Below are 22709 nucleotides of genomic sequence, written 5' to 3' on the forward strand. Positions count from 1 at the left end.
AACAAGTAGCAACTGAATAAACAATGCAGTAAAGGCGGAAACACACTATGCTCATCACATCACAAGCTTACGTTTTACTAAAGCACATTTCTGGAGGTCACTACCATAAAACAATAAAAACGATTTGCAGTTTCTGGTTTATTGGGGTTCCTGCTAGTGGAGTCTGTTATAAACGGGTAGTAAAAGTTCATCTAATTACATTTACAATAATATTGATAGCTGGAATTCTGTGGGTTTTTACGTTATTATATGAAATGTGTTTCCACTTCCATGAAATCTTCAATCATAAAAAACAAATAAATTTTCAGAATTTTCTCTTCATTCCTACTGTGTTGTGTTGTGTTCAGTTGGGGTGATTCCGCTGCATTCGACTGCCATCTCTTGTAAATACAAAGGTGAATCGAATCATGCATAAGCGAATTCGGTTTGTGTTATATGCAACATTGTTTCCCTATTTATAAATCGTGTATGATCAAATTCATGTAGTGTAAACACATGTTATACGAGGACTGATGTGTGTGTGTGTGTGTGTGTGCGCGCGCGCGTGCGTAAGCTAAAATAGGATATTTTAGCTTATTATAAACATGTAGTGGGATTGTGCTTTTCTGCTGCCACTGATGTTAGCTTTTCTACTATTTTTTTTCTTATTTATTTTTACTATATATTTTTATTACTTTTTATCTCTCTATTTAATTTTTGGATTAATTGGATTATATATATATATATAAAAAATGATATACTTTTAGGGAAAATGGGAAAGAGGGCTTAATCTATTAGAGCATATGAATTAGGGCAAGTGGGGTAATGCTGTTCTTGACAGCAGCACACTGAAACCATCACTTAATAAAACTGCACTCTGTTATACCAAATTTCATTTACTTGTATAAATTATTATGTAAACTCTGCACTTTTCTGAGAATAAAATTTGGAATACAAGTGTATATAAACATTTAAAGTGTTCCCTTTTAAAAGGTATTTAAATTGCTTGCTTAATATGTTCCATCTCTTGTAGTAAGTATACAGAATGCATCATACAAACAATGCTCTTTTTTCATGCATAACAATAACAATATTAACCCAAGAAACAAAGAAAAATTAACTTCCTATAATACATTTTCTAAAACTTACCATGAATAAACCTAAATAAGACCATGATTTTGTCCAATAACCTTTCCAATTCTTCTTCTGTTGCTTCCTAAACATGGAAGAAAAACCAGTTACTTTCGATCTTAATTAAAAAATAAATGTAATATTCTGTAATTGAAATGCTTGTCTTAATAATGGCTGCTTCATTTATAATTCATTTTAAGATATCATGACTAGGGAATGGATGTTTGAATAGCCTGTGACATGAACTCCAAGGTAAATCTAGTTGACAATCCCAGTTCATTGATTGCCTTGCATGTGCCAGATGTAAGGAGCATACTGATCTAAAACTGAAAAACTCTAAAATTAATAGATGAAACTGAATTGCTGAAGATGCAAGTGGATGCTCTAGAGACAAATAAAACTGGGGACTTGTCAGAGGTATATCTAGCAACCTGCTAAGTGATACACTCCCAGACCTCAGGGAAGAATAATCAAGTGCACACTACCCTGGCTCAAAAGTAGTAATTCGCATAATCTAACGATTAATAATTGAAATACTCAATTATATGAAAATTATTCAATTATAAAATCGACAAATCAATAGTAATATAATATACCTCTCACTATGCTGTAGATTATGTATTAGTTTGGACAGAAACTGTTGGCTGAGTAATAACGGCACTTTCTGTTTAGTACTGATAACATTGGATCAAATCCATCCACCTTTTTTTTGGTTTGTTTTCTTCTTGTCAATTTTGTAATCAATTATTTTGATTATTAGTCATAACTGATTATTTAAATGCAATAACTTATGATGTTACCAAAAGATTGCTATGAATATTATTATTCATGCAAGGATTAATATTAGGTGCATACAAACTGATGATTTGTTGAATAAATATAGGACTATTCTGAAAAAAATATGCAAGTTATATCAGAATGTATATATGTATGCATATATGCAATTCTGCACAGGCAAAATTTTTATCTTGCATGCAGAAGGAACTTATTTTGTACAGACAGAATACATTTAAATAAAGGTGGTAAAGGATCAATGAGGAGGAGGTTTTACAAGTTCAAGGAAACCGCTAGTTGGGGAAAGGGAAATTTGACATGTTTATTTGATGATACGAGCGAAAGTAATGCTTGCACATATAAATTTTGTATGAGGCCTCACAAGAGAAAGTTTTCCAATGGTAGAAAGATGTATCAGCAGCGTTATTTTAAATTAGTATTAGTATTAGTAACGGCCGCATGGTGCAAGAAAGTCTGTGGCTTATGCTGCACCAGCCAAAAAAAAAAAAAAATCCGAACAAAACAATGATAAAAACAAAAAACTGTACTGTAACAATTAATGGGAAACTAAAACAGGAAATAAAATTCCTGGCAAAAGCAATGTGTTAAGCAACTACACGGGATGTGTTACAGTAACAAGAAACATAAAAAGTTAGTCTCTCAGGTGTTTGCATACTAATGCTAGAAGCATAGTTAAAAAATTTGCTAAATTTGGTTAATTCAACAATGCAGATATAATAGGAATATCAGAAACATAGTGTCATTGTGATATAGTGGATGCAAAATTTTAATGGAGTAAATACAATGTGTACAGGAGAGAAAGACCTAATAGAATAAGAGGAAGAGGTAAAGCTTTTAACTGCCAAGCATAAAAGTTCAAGATAGTCTTACATCCAGTATCCAGTAGATAGCTATATTGAATCAATGTGGTGTGATATTAGTATTAGCCATATAGTGCGAGGAATCCATAAGCTTTTGTTGCACTGGCTAAAAAAAAATATATCAAATAAATAAAATAAAAAATAGATAAAGAAAATAAACAACCAACAGGTTTCTCTTCTCACGTAGGCAACTATCCAACTGACCTTTGAATATCTCCAAGCTGTCAGCATCAACCACCAGAAGAGTTAACTTATTCTAGCAATTAACAACTCACTGCCTAAAAGAAAACTTCTCCCAATATAGTCAATCTCATTCCTTGTAATTTTAATCAATGGCCTCTAGTTCTGGAACCATTTATAACAGTAAAGATTTCGCCTTCATCATTTTACTTCCCCCTCTCAGAGCCTTACAGAGCTCAATGATATACCCTCTAAAATGCCTGTGAATATGTGGGCAACAGAGCTTGAAAAGGTCTGCTACCCACATATTCAAAGTCCTTCCTCATATAGGTGCCCATTTGAAGATCTCGCCAAACACAATGTCTATATTTGGATTTTCAAGAAGCTTGATGTCATTTTTTAGGTTTTTTTTTTTTTTTTTGGTAGTTGTTGTCGCATAGGCTTCTGTGGCCATAATGCACCTCCCAAGGTTTTTGCAGTACTTTGATCCAAACCCGAGACGGGAATCGAACCCGCGACCTTTGGGTTGCCAGGCAGGCACTTTACCCACCCGGCTAGCCCGGTCGGCCATTTTTTAGGTATGGTCTTCATACCTTGAAACAGTATTCAAAGAGCAATCTTATATCTTTTGCTGCCTTGTTTTCCCAATGCTTATATTAATAAATGGGAAAACAATATGAGGGTAGGAATGTATTATAGACCAGATGACTGTGATGAATGTAGTGAATGTTGCAGCAAATGGAATGAGCAAGCAAATCAGAATGCCTTATTATGGGAGAAGTTAATTTTCCAGAGATTGAATGGAACTTGTGGACTGATCACTCACCTAGTAATTAGGCATTTCTGGATGGCTTCTTATATCGGCATGTTAGAGATGCCACAAGTGAAAGAAATATTTTTGACCTGGTTATCACTAAGTTATCATTAGAGATATAATTGTCAAAATAATGCTAATAACTGCATAATAGCTATCTACTTATAACATATAAAGAACTGAAATAATGTGATATCACATTATTTCAATTCTTTATGAAGATAAATGTACAGAACTTCAATCTAGTATTTCAAAACTAACTTGGACAAGCAATTTAGCAATATTTTTTAAAAGTAAGTACACAAGCCACTTTAGATACATAAATTTTTTTCAGAATTGAATTCCTCTTTTTTTTTTAAATATATATATATAAAAAAAAAAATTCTGAGGTTAAAATATCTAATCAGTGTCCTTAAATGTACCTTAAGTACACTGATTTAAATGTCCTTAAATGAAAAATAACTAGTAATTGGAGTACGTGTTTTCCCATGCAAAAAAAAAAACAAAAAAAAACCACTTATGTATGGCAGGGGTTGGCAACCTTTTTTGAGTGAAGAGCCATTTTTGATCTAATAAAAAAAAAATGAATCAAAGGGGGGGGGGGGTGTTCTATTAAAAAAATAGATTTTTTGAAATATATTTTATTAATATTGAAAAAATGTAACAAACATCCAGTTACATGCAAATTAATGTGACTTTTGCTGCTGAACTTCTTGAGCAAGTCTCTCAACATCAGGTGCGCATGCTGTAATTTTCATCTTTAAACATGCTGAGAGACTTGCATAGTTCAGACTGTTGATTTATTTTTAATATAGTTCACATTTGAAAATATTTGCTTGAAGAAATATGTCGCTTGTTGTACATATGGGCTAAAAGTTAAAGAGCCGCATGCAGCTCACAAGCCACAAGTTGCCGACCCCTGATGTATGGCCAACAGGGCATCCAGACATTGTTCTGCAGAGAAATCGATTCTTACTTCTGCCTATTTTTGGATTCAGCTGTTTCCATTTATAATATAGTTATATATAGTTATTAGCATCCAACTTTTTAATCTAACTTCTACCATGGCAATCTATAACTCTTCCTCTCTTAACAGAACTTACTTTTATTTTCAAGAAAGACTGGAAAAATCTTAACTGAACTCACATAATCAAGTCTTTTCATTGCAATAATATTTCAGATTATTCTAAACTTCTAAGGCTATCTCCACAGATATAGTTCTTATTCTTAAGAATCTTTATTTTTCAATTTTTATATTAACCTAATGGACATATCTCTTATGTCTATTAGGTTTTCTCCATCTCTTTCAGATATCTATTAATTCCTTCATTTTCTTCTAAGTTTATTAAAACATACAGCAGCTTTGACCCTTCTTTCACTCCTGAATGTCTAACTTACCAAGACTCTTTTCTTGCAATCTGTATAAATTTAAGCACTTCAACCTATGTAGAGCAAAATCTGTTCATCATTTTGATTTATCAATTTATCATACTAAAAGAACTTAACTTTTCTTGTTATTTATTCATCTTGGCTAAACTTTTTCTCTAGTACAATCTTTTTCCTTATGGGAAATATATATTACTTGAAAATTAAAATCTTCAGGAATTTCAAAAATCTAATGACAAAAAATTTCTCCCAACAGAAGTACAGATCCATTAAAATTATTTTTAGGAGTCCCATAAAAAAACCCATCAAAACAAAAGAGACATGCATGTCATGAAATATGCAATGAAATATCCTTACCTTGTTGCCAGCTCGCAATTTAGAATCTACAAATTTAGCTGAAATAAGAGAAGATTTCTATTACTTTTCTTTTAATCAAAGTGCAGGCATTAATTAAGGTAAATTCTAAAAAAAAAAATAATAATAATATTAACTGTCATATTATAATTGCCACACAATACACTTTATTTATTTCACAGCAACTCAATATCAGTGATGGCTCATGACCAGGTTGGGATTTTCAAAGCCATTACTATTTTTTTTTTTTAAAATCAAGTTAAGCTAGTATTATAAGATTATAAATGAATTTATTTACCTACACAACATACACATGACAATATAGTGTGTGTTATAACCTAATTTTACAAACTCACAATGCTGGTGTAGCTGGTTGCAATCAGCCAAAAAATGGAAAAAAATGCAGACCTGTGTTCCTCAGCATTTTCATTCACAAACAGGAATCCAGGCAAAAAATGTCAGAGCTGCACTGTTCAGTTGGATTGCAGAACATTCACAAGTTAGTAGCTCAGGTGAATACACTGTTAGACATATCACATTTTGTTGTGATTAATAGATACATTTAACTTTCAGAAACTTACAGATCTAAGCAAACATTTAATGAAATTGATTAAAAAAAAAAAATAAATAAAAAAAAAAAAAATCAGCTTCTCTAGTGCCATTTTAATATCCCAATACAGTCGAACTTCACAGAGCTGGGGGCAACCTTTAAACCTGATCTTGCCAAATCTGGGGGTGGGGTGCATATTATTAGTGTTAGTCATATGGTGAAGGGAAGCCAGACGCTTTTGGTGCAATACCCAAAAAATTTATTAAAAAATAATAATAATAAATAAGTAATAAAATAACTATATACAGTTGACTCCGGTTATTTGGGACACATCACGACTAGAGCATTTTGGCCCGATTAAGCAGCTGCCCCAATTATCTGAAGTTTCATGTAAATAGTTAAAAATATAATGAACCTCCGCTTTACAGTTGGTTCACTATACAATCAAATCACGCTACGATGGGCTTATCATAGTAAAGTACTGCTCACTATACGATGTGTAGTAAAGCGCCAGTCATTCTGATCACGTTTGTGAATTGAACTTTAATTTTATTAAACAGCGATTCTAATTAGTGAAAATAGGAGAAATATAATCCACAGGCTATAAAAGTAAAGATATATTAAGCACAAATTTACCCTTTATTCTTTACCAATTAAAAAATTAAATGATACGTGAAAATCGGAAGAATATACGTGATAATCGGAAGAATTAATACATACTGTAATATGTACATACTAACTAGTTGACATTTCTGTTCACTGACCTTTGTGGGTGGGGGTTAAAATTTAAAACAATAAAAAGATAAGCAATCAATAACAATAAACACGGCACACACAAATTGCAAGTAACACAACACGCACAAGTGAGAACGGAATAAAAAGTAACAAAGCTTTAAAAAGAGGAATGAAGAGAAGATTCCGAAAATTAATTTTTTTTTATATAATTGAAGATTCCACGGAAGTCTAAACACATTTCACCATAATAAACCACAGAATTCCAGCTGTCAGTATTATCACAAATTCAGTAAGAAAGAGTTTACTGTCCATTTACGATAGATTTCACTAACAGAAAAGCCCAATAAACAGGTGACTGCTAATGTTTTTATTGTTTTATGGTTGTGACCTCCTTTTGACTGAACCATGTGGTACCATCGGAGACAATCGTAGGGTAATCTCCAGCGCTGTGGTCTCCTGCCCCGATTAAACGGCATGCTGTCCCAATTAAGCGAAGTAAATCCTGGCTATTTTCTTGATTGGTTTCTGTTTTTTAGGATTTGCCCCAAATAAACAGCTGCCCCGATTAACCAGTGGCCCAAATAACCAGAATCTACTGTATAAATTATTAAGGAATGGGCTGATACCTCAACACACATTATTACAAATATCTGATATCACAGGTGTCTATGTCTAACATTGATCACTGAATTTCCCTAAGATGTCAACCTTAACCAAGGAGGCAACTTCAATCTAATAATTCTAGGAACTCAAAATCAACAATAACATCTAGCTGGCTAATTTAAAAAAAATCTCCTGCAATACAATACAATCTAAATCCCTTCCCTCATAATTTGAATCTATGGCCCCTAATTCTGGAACTGTTAAATTCCAGAACTAGGGGCCATAAATTCAAAATACACAAATTATAAATTAAATAATATAACATATTTATCTTTTATTTATAACAGTGAAAATTTCATTCTCATTCATTTTACTTTCTCCTTGCACAGTCTTATATATGTCTCCTCAATGTGCCAGTTACGAAGTTCTATAACCCACACATTAAATCTTTCCTCACAGAGATGCCTTTTAACAAATCACACCAGGTACATGCACATCTTTGGACCTTTCAAGAAGCTCAATGGCTTTTTTTTTTTTTTTTTTTTTTTTTTTTAACTGTGGTCTCCATACCTGAACATAGCACAGGCTGACCTCAATTAACGCGATTAATTTGTCCCACGAGAGCATCGTGCAAAATGGAAAAGCGTTAATCAAATAATAATTAATAGGAAAAATTATAATTGGTCCTTTTTCAAATATTTTTTAACTATCACATAAAAAAATCACATTAACTGTAAATTTGCATTATGTAGAATGAAAACTGGTATAATTTTTTCAAATAGCGGTAACTGAAAAATTTCATGTCTGATGTGTATCATAACTTCCAAATTCCTTTCTTCCTCTACCGTTTTTAGCATAAATTATTTTAGCGTTGCTTCCTCAAGTCTAACTTATTTTTCTGCATTAAAGATGTAGTTGCCACTTTTTCTAACCATCCCTGAAGTCTACCTAAGTCACCCCGGAGGATGACTTAGATAGACTAAGATTAACTAATGACTTAGATTAACTATTATACTAAGTGACAGCTGCAAAGTTTAACATCATGTTCTGCATCTCTTCATCAATTAGGGTTTTTTTTTTTTTTTTTTTTGGCTGATAGTATATAAGCTTGTTTCTTGCATCATATGTCTCGACTACTAATGCTAATGTCATTTAAGGAAATCAAGAATAGAAGTGATCCCAGTGTCAATCCTTGGAGAACCCCACTTATGTTAGCCCAATCTGAAAAGTAACCATTATCTACAACCCTCTGCCTCCTGCTCTGCAACAGCAATCCTATAATCCAGATCAAGGCAGTGTTAGGTGGGTCAGAAAACTGCTAGCCTGGGGGGGGGGATACAAGGACTAATAAATTAACGGTAGACACTGGCAAAGGTGAAAGTGATTCTTGCTAGCTTGGGGGGGGGAGATTCACAGACTAAAAGAATAAAAGTAGGCAGAGATGAAGGTGATTCTTGCACTACTTCTATTAGAATAAGCAGTGGCGTGGAGCGAGGGGTGTTGGGGATTTCGCGGACTGATGGCAGTCATCGTGAAACAGGTGGGTACATGAGATGTGTTAGGGTAACTAATAATAAGAATAGGTACATGTATACTTGCACGTATACCAATGCTAGAAGTATAGTAAATAAATTTGTTGGATAGCAAATTTTGTTGGGATAGCAGAGACGTGGTGTCACACAGATATAAGGAGTGCAGAACTGGAATTTGGGGAGTACAATGTGTACAGAAAGGATAGACAGCATAGGAAGGGAGGAGGTGTTATGCTGTTAATTAAGAAAAACATAAAATCAAAAGAAGTTCATCCAGTTGATATAGATGAACAGTGCACTGTTGAGTCAGTTTGGTGTAACATAAGCACTGCGAAAGCAAAAATAAGAGTAGGAGTGTGTTATAGGCCTAATGACTCGAATGAGTACAATAAACAATTGTACAGAGAAATAGAGTGGGCTAGTAAATCGGAATGTCTTATAATGGGGGATTTCAACTTCCCAGATATTGACTGGAACTTGTGGGTTGGTCACTCACACACTAGTAAGACTTTTGTGGATTTATTGGACAATTGTTTTCTGCAGCAGCATGTTCGAGAGGCAACCAGAGAGGGTAATACTCTTGATCTGGTTATCAGCAGTGATCATTCGCGTATTAAGAATTTGTAGATAAAGGAACCACTAGGTGGCAGTGATCACAGTGTACTGATGTGGGATTTACTTAAAGATACAATTACCATCATGGGTAAAGGAAACGGTTTTTGCTTCTGTAAAGGTGAGTACAATGATCTCAGGCAGTTTTTAAATTCTGTACAGTGGGATCAACTGACGATGTTACCAACAGTAAATTCTAAGTGGGAAGAATTCAAGGAATTAATCGTGGATGCCACTAAAAGTTTCATACCTATTAAGAAATATTGTTCAAGGTTTAGGCCTAAATGGTTATCAAATGAACTAATGAGACTCGTGACAGAGAAGAAAAATGCATGGGATGCATATAAATTATCAAGCAACTCAGAAGCCTATGGCAGATATAAGCTAGTCTGTAATCTGGTCACAAAGGAGGTTAGGCAGGTGAAGGCAGATTACGAGAAATCTTTGGCAAAAGATGCTAAGAAAAACAGCAAGGATTTCTTTACTTATATAAACTCTAAAAGGAAGGGGATGAATCTGATTGGTCCACTTGATATCGATGGTTCGACAGTTGATGATCCTGCTCAGATAGCAAACAAACTGAATGAGCATTTTGCATCTACATTCACTTTTCATTTCATTTCATTAAGGTTTGAAAATGGCAGAAGGTTATCAAATTGAAGCAGGGTGCTTAATGATTTTGTAATAACTGAGAGCAAAGTGGAGGAGAAATTGTTGAAGTTAAACATAAGAAAGGCACCTGGGGTGGATGGGATCTATCCAGTTATATTAAAGGAGGAGGCAAAGCAACTAAGCAAACCCTTAGCCATAATTATGAGAGCATCCTTGGATTCAGGGGCAGTCCCCATGGACTGGAGATGTGCAAATGTATCCCCAATTCACAAATGGGGATCGAAGGGTGACACGAGTACAGACCAGTTAGTTTAACTTCAGTTCCGGGTAAAAGAATGGAGTCACTGGTTAAAGATGCATTTGATAGGATATTATGATGTGGTTACAAAGAAACTGGATGCAAAAAAAAATTTTGATATCATACATTTGGATTTCAGGAAAGCTTTTGACACTGTTGCGCATGTAAGACTATTGTACAAATTGGAGCAGAATGGTATTAAGCGGAAGTTGCTACAATGGATAAAAGGATGGTTGAGTGGGAGAAAACAGAGGGTGGTAATTAATGAGTGCTGCTCTTCGTTGACTAATGTTATTAGTGGAGTCCCACAGGGTTCGGTCTTGGGTCCTCTGTTGTTTTCAATATTTATCAATGATACTGATGAAGGTATATCAGGCTTAGTGTCGAAGTTTGCAGATGATACAAAGGTTCGCAGGGTTGTTAATGTAATGGCAGTGAGTACAGCAACAGGATCAAGATAATTTGGCCAGATGGGCTAAGAAGTGGCAACTGAAGTTAAACCTTGACATATGCAAAGTACTGCATATGGGTAGAAGTAACCCCAGAGAAATGTACCAATTGTGTGGTACTACACTTAAGGTGGAAGAAAATTAAAAACACCTGGGAGTAATTGTGCAGTCAGATATGATGTTTTCTGAGCAATGCAAGAGGCTGCCAGGGCAGGTCATGCGGTTTTGTCAATGATATATAGGAATTTTGCTAGCAGGGAGAAGGAGATGATTGTCCCTCTGTATAAGGCAATGGTCAGGCCATGCCTTGAGTACTGCATATAAGTCTGAAGGCCTCATTTTAGGAAGATGTAGATTTAACTGAGCATGTAGAGAGAAGGGCAACAAGATTAGTGAAGGGAATGAAGGGATCCTCTCACCAAGAGAGGCTTAAGTTCTGCAAACTGCAGTGGCTGTAGACTAGGCACCTGTGCAGTGATCTGACTGAGGTGTATAAGGCCTTGAATGGGTTGAACACGCTGAATTCTGATGGGATCCTTCCACTTTTTCAGATTACAAACCTAAGGGGCATAAATTCAAAGAAAAGACAGATGTTAAATAGACGTGCAGATATTTGCCTTTAGCCAGCGGGTGGTTAATTGATGGAACAAACTTCCATCTGTCGTTGTGGAAGTTGATAGGTTAAATAAATTTAAGGAGGAACTGGACAGGCATTTGGAGGAAATGGTGTGATTTTTTTTTTTTTTTTTTTGCTGATGCTGCATAAGCTCATACACTTGCTTTCTTGCATCACATGCCACTACTACTACTACTTGCACTGCTTCTACTGGAATGAGCAGCAGCCGGAAAACAAGATGCAGGGTATTTCAGAGACTGATGGGAGTCATTGAGGTACAATTAAACACGTGAGTTGTGTTAGGGTAGCTAAGAATAGAAACAGGTGCAGGTATACTTGTGTATATACCAATGCTTCGGTAAATTAATTTGATGAATTTGAGGTATTGCTCAAAACATCAAAGGCAGATATTGTTGGAATATCAGAGATGTGGTGTCACACAGATATAAGGAATGCAGAACTGGAATTTGGGGAGTACAATGTAAACAGGAAGGATAGACAGTGCAGTGTGGAGACAGATTGGTGTGACATAAGCATTGGAAGATTACATCAAAGTGATCTACTTATAGATCAAAATTGAGTGTATGAATGTGCTGTAGGCCTAATGACACTGATGACTATAATAAGAATCTGTACAGGAAAATAGAGTGGGCCAGTAAATCCGAGAGTCTTATAATGGGGGATTTTAATTTCCCGGATATTGACTGGAATTTGTGGTTTCGTCACTCACACTAGCAAGGATTTTGTGTTTTTATTGGATGAATGTTTTAGCTTTAGTAGAGGCATATGATGCAAGAAAGCAAGCTCCGTTCATTTGAAATACCTGTCCGACTGAGCCTTAAATTTACTTAGGCTATCAACTTCCACAACAAGGGATGGAAGTCTGTTCCACCAACTAACTACCCGCTGGCTAAAGGCAAATTTCCGCATGTCTATCCTACATTTGTCTTTCCTCAATCTGAATTTATGCCCTCTCAGGTGATTATTCTGAGCAAGAGGAAGAATCCCATCGGCATTGAGCATGCTCAAAACATCCAAGACTTTATACACCTCTATCAGATCACCTCGCCAGTGCCTAGTCTCCAGACACTCTAATTTGCAAAACTTAAGCCTTTCTTCGTAAGAACAACCCTTTGTTCCATTCACTAATCTTGTTACCCTTCTCTGTACTCGTTCCAGCAGCTCTACATCCTTCTTGAAATGAGGCTTCCGGACCTGTATACAGTACTCAAGGTGTGGCCTGACCATTGCCTTATACAAGGGAATAATCATCTCCTTATCCCTTCTAGAAAAATTCCAGTATATCATTGACAAGACAACATGAACCACTCTTGCAGCCTGTCTGCACTGCTCAGAGAACTTCATATCTGCCTGCACAATTTACCCCCAGGTCCTTTTCATTCTCTACCACTGTCAGTGTAATACCACAGAGTTCATACGTTGCTCTGGGGTTAGTTTCCCATATGTAGTAATTTACATTTGTTAATGTTAAACTTCATTTCCCACCTCTCAGCCCATCTGCTCAACCTTTCCAGATCCCGTTGCAGCAGCAGCATAGCGTCACTAATGTCCTTAACAACCCTGCCAACCATCGTACCGTCTGCAAACTTGGACATTAAGCTTGATATACCATCAATATCATTTATAAATACAGAAAACAAAAATGGACCCAACACTGAACCCTGAGGGACTCCACTAATAACATTAGTCCACGATGAGCAGTGTCCATTGATTACCACTCTCTGTCTTCTCCCCGTCTACCATCCCTTTATCCAAAGCAGCAATTTGCCTCCAATGGCACACTGCTCCAATTTGTGCAGCAGTCTTCCATGTGCAACAGTATCAAAAGCGTTTCTAAGATCCAAATATGTAATATCAAAGTTATTCCCTGCATCCAGTTCTTTTGTGACTGCATCATAGTATCCAATCAAATTGGTCAGGCAAGACTTTCCCTTAATAAAACCATGCTGTGTCCAAACTATAACTGAAGTCTTGTCTAGATGATCCTGCAGTGCTTCTTTAACCAGTGCCTCCACTGATTTTCCTGGAACAGAAGTTAAACTCACAGGTCTATAATTACTTGTGTCAGCTTTTGATCCTCCTTTGTGAATTGGGGGTTACATTTGCACATCTCCAGTCTATGGGTTCCTCCCCTGAGTCCAAAGAAGCTCTCATAATTATGGCTAAGGGTTTGCTTACTTCCTTTGCTCTTCCTTTAATATAACTGGATAGATCCCATCCATCCCGGGTGCCTTTTTTATGTTTAACCTCAACAATTTCTCCTCCACGTTTCTCTCAGTTATTACAAAATCATCTAGCTTACTGCCAGAGTTTACTTCACCTCTGGCATTCCCCTTCCTGAATAACTCCTCATGTGTGAATGTAGACGCAAAATACTCGTTTAGTTTGTAAGCCACCTGAGCAGGATGCTCAACTGTTGAACCATCAATATCCAGTGGACCAATTTGATTCATCCCTTTCCTTCTACAGTTTACATAGGTAAAGAACTCTTTTCTGTTTTTCTTTGCATCCTTTGCCAAGAATTTCTCATAATCTGCCTTTGCCTGCCTAATCTCCTTTGTAACTTGGTTACAGACTAGCTTATATCATTAATTTATACGTATCCCATGCATTTTGTTTCTCTGCCATATGTCTCATTAGTTCATCTGACATCCATTTAGGCCTAAACCTTGAACAATATTTCTTAGTTGGTATGTAAAGCCTAGTAGCTTCCAAGATAAGTTCTTTGAATACTTTCCATTTTGAATTTGCTGTTGGTAACATCATCAGTTGGTCCCATTGTAGAGAATTTATATACTGTCTCAGACCATCGTAGTCGCCTTTACAAAGAAAAAACCCTTCTCTTTACCCCTGATGGCAGTTACCTCTTTGAGAAAATCCCAATTCAGCACACTGTGATCACTGCCACCTAGTGGTTCCTTTATCTGCATATTCTTAATGCATGAAGAATCACTACTGATAATCTACTGATCCCTCTAGTTGCCTCCCGAACATGCTGATGTAGAAAACAATCATCCAATAAATACACCAAAGCCTTGCTAGTGTGTGCGTGAGTAACCCACAAATTCCAGTCAATATCGAGGAAATTAAAATCCCCCATTATAAGAGACTCTGATTTACTGGCTCACTCTTTCCCTGTTCAGTTTCTTATTATACTCATGAGAGTCATTAGGCATATAGCACTTGCCTTTGTGCGACATAAGCCAATGCTTATGTCACACTAAACTGACTCGACATTGCAGTATCCAGTGATGTCGACTGGTTTCACTTCGTTGGATTTTATGTTTCTTAACTAATAGTATAACCCCTCCTCCCTTCCTATACTGTCTATCCTTTCTGTACACATTGTACTCCTCAAATTCCAGTTCTGCATTCCTTGTATCTGTGTGACCCCACATCTCTGATATCTCAACAATATCTGCCTTTGATGTTTTGAGCAATACCTCAAATTCATCAAATTTATTTACCAAACTCCTAGCATTGGTTTACATGCAAGTATACATGCACCTGTTCCTATTCTTAGCTACCCTAACAGAACTCATGTGTTTACTTCTACTGCAATTACTCCCAGCAGTCTCTGAAATATTCTGCATCTTGTATTCCAGGCTGCTACTCATTCCAATAGAAGCAGTGCAAGAATCACTTTCACCTCTGCCAGTGACTACTTTTAATTTATTTGTCATTGTATCCCCCAAGCTGGCAGTTTTCTGACCCACCTAACATTGCCTCGATAGCATCAGCAAATATTCTTGCACCCTTTCTATTTAAGTGTATCCCATCCCTGTAGAAGTAGTCTCTCCTGTTAACAAGTACAGACCAGGCTGAAAAAAATTCTACCCCTTGAGCCTTGCACAATCTTTCCAGGGCTGAATTGATCGACAAGGCTCTCACCATATACTCACTCCTATCCTGTCTGGGCAGAATTGCAGACACTTTCAAATTCAACCCTAATTCATGGCTTTTTTTCAACAGTGACCTGTACTTGTTAAGTAGTTCTGCCGGTCTCCTGCTCTTAATATCATTAGTGCCAACGTGTACAACTATATCACCTTTTGTGCCCTTAAAAGTTGATATCCGCTCTACAACGTCATCAACCTTATCCTCTGGCAGACATACCCTGGTCCTGTTCCACCTATCCTTTTTACAAAGCATGTTCCCTGTTTCCCTGACAATAGAGTCACCAATAACTACTAGTTCCTGTGGGACAAGCGCATTCTGCCTTGGGGGTTGCTGCTGTGTTGCGTGATGACCAAGTGCAAGCTCTGGCGTTGATGTGGGCAGCTGAGAGCTTGTGGGCCCCTCGATTTAGATCCTTCAAGGACATCCACCCTGTCCTTCAAGCTCTCATATAGGCCCATAACAATGCTAATCTGTCGCCTGATTTCCTTACATCACGCGCACACGCACACACACACGCACGCACGCACGCACACACACACACACACACACACACACACACAAAGACATCCCCCATGGCACTATCATATCCCATACCCGATTGCTCCACAAACGTCATGCAAGCAGTGCATTTTAAAAGGCTGTGATTCAGAGGGCAACTGCCTCCCCCACCTCACTTCTCCCCTGAGCCACAGCACTCCCATTAGCTTGAGCCTTTTGATTTGCTGCTCTGGTCTGAGTCATGATTTCGATTTAATTTCAATAAAATTTCAATTTCAGTACAAAATATAACCCTAAACTTGTATCGCATTGCAGTTATAACACTATATATATTTTTCAGTATCGAGTATTATCTAAGAGTTCTGTTTATATAACTACCGTATCAAGTTATGTATTAATTAATTACGTTATGTTTGTAATCTAAGTCGTTATATGTGTTTAGTTAAAAAGTACAATTTAATTGACAATGAAGTTTTACAAGATTAATAGATTTTACTGATTAATTGACAATATAATATTATATTCTATACTATACTTAGCTTATGCTATCTAGTTCGGGATATAATGTTGTATCATATAAAAATAGCGGCAAGTTATAAACTGTAAATCTATGGACACTTAAGTATTAATTAACTTCTAAATCTCGCTGTCTCAATTCAGAATAAACTAAGGATCCTGATGAGGTCTATAAGCTACTTATAGAAAATAATTTCATATGTAACAATTGGTCAATAAAGCGGCTAAATATGGCTAAAAAACTTCTTGTTCAGCGGAACTGCAACTTGTAACCCGTGGATTCAATACTCTTACCGATAACTAAGTAACACCTATAAAATCTCTATCTAAGTTAAACTTTAAACTAAGTATCGTAACTAGGAATATAAAGCTATTCTAGAAAATAAGTTAATATGCCAATTTAAGCTAATAAAACAGAAAAAACTTCTCTATTCCAGGAGCAGTAAAAAAACTTCGCCTGCACAAGGCTACTCTCGTGTTTTCTACAGCGAAATAGAATGTTCGGGAGGTAAGTAGATGGATTAATACATTTGACCTGATTATCAGTAGTGATTCTTCATGTATTAAGAATCTGCAGAAAAAGGAACCACTAGGTGGCAGTGATCACAGTGTGCTGAAGTGGGATTTACTCAGAGGTAACTACCATCAGGGGTTAAGGGAAGGGTTTTTGCTTTCATAAAGGCGACTAGGGTGGTCTGAGACAGTATTTAAATTCTATACGGTAGAACCAACTAATGATGTTACCAACAGCAAATTCAAAATGAGAAGCATTCAAAGAATTTATCTTGGAAGCTACCGGGCTTTACATACCAACCAAGAAATATTGTTCAAGGTTCAGGCCTAAGTGGATGTCAGATGAACTAATGAGGCATATGGCAGAGAAGAAAAATGCATGGGATATTTATAAATTAACGTGTGGCATGGAAGCCTATGATAGATATAAGCTGGTCTCTAATGAAGTCACAATAGAAATTAGTCAGGCAAAGGTAGATTTTGAGAAATCTTTGGCAAAGGATGCAAAGAGTTCTCTACCTATGTAAACTCGAGAAGGAAAGGGATGAATCAGATTGGTCCACTGGATATTGATGGTCCAACTGTTGATATCCTGCTCAGGTGGCTAACAAACTAAATTAGTATTTTGCATTTACATTCACACATGAGGAGTTATTCAGGGAGGGGAATGCCACAGGTGAATTAAACCCTGGCAGTGAGCTAGATGCTTTTGTAATAACTGAGAGGAAAGTGGAGCAGAAATTGTTGAGGATAAACATTAAAGGGGCACTCGGAGTGGATGGGATCTATCGAGTTATATTAAAGGAAGCAGCAAAGGATACTTCCTTTGCTGCAAACCCTAAGCCATAATTATGAGAGCTTCTCTGGACTCAGGGAAGGTACCCATGGGCTGGAGATGTGCAAACATGACCCCAATTCACAACGGAGGATCAAAGGGCGACACAAGTGATTATGGACCTGTTCATTTAACTTCTGTTCCAGGAAAATTAATGGAGGCACTGGTTAAAGAAGCACTGCAGGATCTTCTCAACTAGACTTCAGTTATAGCTCAGACACAGCATGGTTTTGTTAAATGAAAGTCTTTCCTGGCCAATTTGATTGGATACTGTGATGTGGTCACAAAGCAACTAGATGCAGGGACTAACTTTGATATCATATATTTGGATCTTAGACAGGCTTTTGATACTACTGCACATGGAAGGCTGTTGCACAAATTGGAGCAGTACGGCATTGGATAAAGGGATGGTCAAGTGGGAGAAGACAGAGTGGTAATCAATGGATACTGCTTATTGTGGAATAATGTTATTAGTGGAGTCCCTCAGGGTTCAGTGTTGGGTGCATTGTTGTTTTCTGTATTTATAAATGATATTGATAACTGTATATCAAGCTTAATATCCATGTTTGCAGACGATACGAAGGTTGGCAGGGTTGTTAAGGACACTAATGACAGTACACTGCTGCAACAGGATCTAGAAAAGTTGAGCTGAGAGGTAGCAAATGAAGTTTAACATTGACAAATGTAAAGTACTACGTATGGGAAGCAGTAACCCCAGAGTAACGTATCAAATCTGTCGTACTACATTGACAGTGGTAGAGAATGAAAAGGACCTGGGGGTAATTGTGCAGGCAGATATGAAGTTTTCTGAGCAGTGCAGATGGGCTGCAAGAGTAGCTCATGGTGTCTTGTCAATGATATAAACAAACAACAAATAACAAACAAACAATTGTTTGTTTGTTATTTGGTTTTTAGGAGCATTAGCAACTAAGGCCATATTGCTCCGGGGATATGCGGTGGTCATTCCCTGACCTTTTCGCATCCTCCGTATTTGGTGGTCACGGGCTCGAACCCCGGTCTAATCAAGAAGCATGTGCTACCCACTGCTGCTCCTGCCCACCTGGCTATGGAGACACCAGCTGATGCTGCATAAGCTTGCTTTCTTTCATCATATGCCTCTACTAATGCTCAAGGTCTTTCCTCTGATTAACCTCTCCTGTGGGACTGAGTCAAATGCTTTGAACAAAGCCTACTGCTTCCTCAGTATGTTTTTTTTTCCTCTAAGAACAGGATGCCACTACACTGTCACTTAGTTGATTTCAATCCTAAAACTCAGTCCTGTCTTATATCTCGCAAAAAGGATTCTTCTACTCCTATGATTATCTTTGGTGACACTCCAGTTTCAAGGCAAGTTGATATATCTCTTTTGGAGATTACCCTGACTTCTAATCTCTCTTGGCACAAGCACATTACAAATATTGCTTTCTCTGCATCTATAAATTTGGTTTTCTCTTTCACTGTCGACATTACTTTTCTTCCAAACAGCTGTTCACTCTGTACAAATCGCAAATCTGCGCTACCATGAAATATTTTTCCCACATCTGGGGTGGTGCCCCAAAACCTCTCTCAGGCTTCTAGATTCCATTCAGAAGAGGGTAGTGAGGTTAATTAATGACTCATCTCTAACAGAGTCTCTCCACTCTCTATCTCATAGATGTATTGTTTCTGCTGCATGCCTTTTCTACAGATACATCTATGGGCGCAGTTCTTCTGAATTGGCTTCTATAATTAGCTATGTGGATTAAAACATCTCAATTAAATTTTATATGTATACAGTATGTGGGCTCTCAAACTATCACCACTTCAGCTTTGCTGTTTTTGTGGGTTCACTGTAAGAAAAAAAAACTATGATAAAAATTAACTATTTAGAAAATTACTTGGAAAAATAATAAATAAATGTATAGTCAGCATATCTGCTGACATTATTTAACTTCTATTTCTTATTACAACAGTGAAACTGCTTATTAACAAACATTTTTAGCAAAGAGTGAACAATTACCTATTAGTTCTGCTGGCTTATTTGGCCTTTGGTTAATGAAATATTCAAAAGCTTCTTTTAACGAGTTTACAAATTTTTCATTCTTCTGGAAACAGTAATTGACTACAGTATCCATCTGATCTTTAAAGTCTAAGAGTTCTTGAACCATTGTTTTGTCCTTTTCTGGATTTGTTACTATAACTCTACCACGTTTCTGGGTTAAAAAAAAAAAAAAAATGCTTAGGTGGAAATGAAACAATTAATAACTGGAAAATATATCTGAAGTTTTTTTTTACAAAAATCTAATTATTTATTTTACCAAATAAATTAAACACTTCTCTGTTTCAAACAAGTTAAACTTATAATAGTACTACTTAGAACATCAGTGATCTATTTGACAAGAATGAAACAAATCCCTTCACAATCAAAAAATGCCAAAGGCTTACAATTTGAGTGATGAAATGAAAGCTGCATGAATAACAGTAACAGCAATTACATGCAGAACACTTTCCAAAGTATGGCTTCTGATCAGTGACAAAACATTGAACAACAAAAATTAAACTGGGTAAGTAACTTACATATTACCAGTCCTAAAAATGCAATCTTACAATGCAATCATAGAATCACAAAAAAAAAAAAAATTTTAACCGTCCTCTTTAATAATTTGTCTAACTCTTCCTTAAATGTATTTAAACTACACAACACCAGAATGAAATTTGTGTTAACAATCAATTATCTCTGGCTGAAAGCAAATTTGAATTTATGTTCCTTCATACGTGTGTGGGTGAGAAAGGGTAATGATGCCATCAGCATTCAGTTTATTCAGTCCATTTAAAGCTTTAACCGCTCAATCAGGTCTCCTTGCAGGTGCCTAGGGTGCCAACTGAAATAGACAGAAACAAAGTTTTCCACAGTAAATATATCCTTTTTGTGTCCTAGACTAACCTTGTTTCTCTTTTCTGCACCTGTTCTAACAGGTCCACGTCGAGGATCCATTGGAAGCTTCCAGACCAATATGCAATACTCAAAATATAATTTAAAATTGTAAACTTTATTACAATGGTATAATCACTTTGTTCTTACTGGCAAAATTCCTACATATCACTGACAGAACCCTATGAGCTGTTTTAACAGTCTTTCTGCACCGCTAAGAGCACTTCATGTCAGACTGTACAATCACTCATAGGTCTCTTTTGTTCTCCACCACCTTGAGTGTGTTCCCACCTAATCTGTATTATTCTGAGATTACTGCCACACACACACACACACACACATGCAGTACCTTGCATTTATCAATATTAAACCTCAATGACATTTCTCAGTCCATCTGTCCAATTTTTCTAAGCCTTGTTGCAGTAGCAAGCCTTGATTCCTGTTCATTAACCACCCTGCCAACATGTATCATCTGCAAACTTAGACAAAAAGCTAGATATGCCTTCATCAATATTGCTATTAAATACCGTAGTAAGGGGCACCACTGATAACATTAGTGCAAGAGCAGTGCTCCTTTAGTATTAGTATTGGCAATAATGCCAAGAAACAAAGTTTTATAGCAACAGCAAAAAAAAAAAAAAAAAATCCTGTGTCACATGTCCAGACACTAATAATGTTTACTTCCTCCTTAAATTTAGCTTCCACAACACTGGACAAAAGTTTGTTCCAACAATCAACTATCTGCTGGAGAAAAACAAATTTCTGTACATTTATCCTACAACTTTCTTCCTCAATTTATGTCCCCTTACATGTGTTGTTTGAGCAAGAGTAATGATGCCATGGACTATTCAATCTATTCAAAGCTTAAACAACTCAATCAGATCTACTCGTAGGTGCCTAGTATCCAGATGCTGTAATTTGCAGAAATGAAGTCTTTCTAGGTAAGAGTACCCTTTTGTTCCCCTCAATAATCTCATTGCTCTTCTCTACACCTGTTCCTTATACAGATAAATAATCACCTTCTTATCTCTGGTGGCAAAATTCCTGTATATTATGGAAAAAACCCCATGAGCTGTCTTAGAAGCCCATCTAAAACTTTGCATCTGCACAATTCCCCCAGGTCTTTTTCTTTCTCTAGTATCTTGTGTGTGGTACCACACTCAAGGTAATAGCAAGCACAGCTGGATTACTGCTATATGTATGCAGTACCTTGCATTTGTCAATGTTGAACCCCAATTGCTACTTCTTGGCCCATCTGCCAATTTTTTCTAGATCTTGTTGCAGTAGCATACCGTGATTATTGTCATTAACCATCCTGCCAATCTTTGTATCATCTGCAAACTTACACATTAAGCCTGATATGCATTCATCAATATCATTAATAAAAGTTGAAAGCAACAATGGGCCCAGCATTTAAAAGCTTTTTTTTTTCTTTTTTTTTCATCAAGCTCCTTTGTTACTGCATCATGGTACACAATCAGACTGGTCAGACAAGATCGCCCCTTAACAAATCCATGCTGACTGCCATATAAGTGCATTACTTCTTTAACCAGTGATGCCATTATTTTCCCTGGCCCAAAGTCAGGTTTACAGGTCTGAAATTACTCGCTTTTTGATCTTCTTTTGGAGATTGCACATCTCGAGTCCATAGGGACTCCCTTGAATCCAGAAATGCTCTAATAATTATATTATTAGAGGCTTGCTGATTTCTTTTGCTGCCTCTCTCAATATAATTGGATAGATTCAATCTGCCCAAGTGCCTTATTTACTTTTACCTTCAACAATTTCTCTTTCACTTTTTTACAGTTATCATAAAATCATTTGGCTCCCAGCTAGTTATAATCCTTTATACTTCTGGTATTTCCATCCCTAAAAAAGTTCTTCAAAGAAGGCAAATGTAGAAGAAAAATATTTATTTAGTTTGTAAGCAACTTCAACAGGATCATCAATAGTAATGCCATTCATATCTAGTGGGCACATATAGTTTATCCCTTTCCTTCTAGTGTTAA

The 22709-nt window shown here is 36.5% G+C and overlaps 1 protein-coding gene across 1 annotated transcript in view; it reads right to left on the minus strand.

Annotated features, from left to right (window-relative positions):
* The window catches only part of Cul4 (cullin 4), a 252454-nt gene that overhangs the window by 89363 nt on the left and 140382 nt on the right, over nt 1-22709 (minus strand). The window contains exons 9-11 of the mRNA XM_090386353.1: nt 19789-19981; nt 5503-5540; nt 1129-1195 (exon numbers count right to left, since the gene is read on the minus strand). Coding sequence (XP_090242479.1) covers nt 1129-1195; nt 5503-5540; nt 19789-19981 — 298 coding nt within the window. The remainder of the gene's footprint in view (nt 1-1128; nt 1196-5502; nt 5541-19788; nt 19982-22709) is intronic.

The sequence above is a fragment of the Mastigoproctus giganteus genome, chromosome 1, assembly GCF_048544385.1.
Source record: "Mastigoproctus giganteus isolate SK-2022 chromosome 1, ASM4854438v1, whole genome shotgun sequence".
Classification (NCBI taxonomy): domain Eukaryota; kingdom Metazoa; phylum Arthropoda; class Arachnida; order Uropygi; family Thelyphonidae; genus Mastigoproctus; species Mastigoproctus giganteus.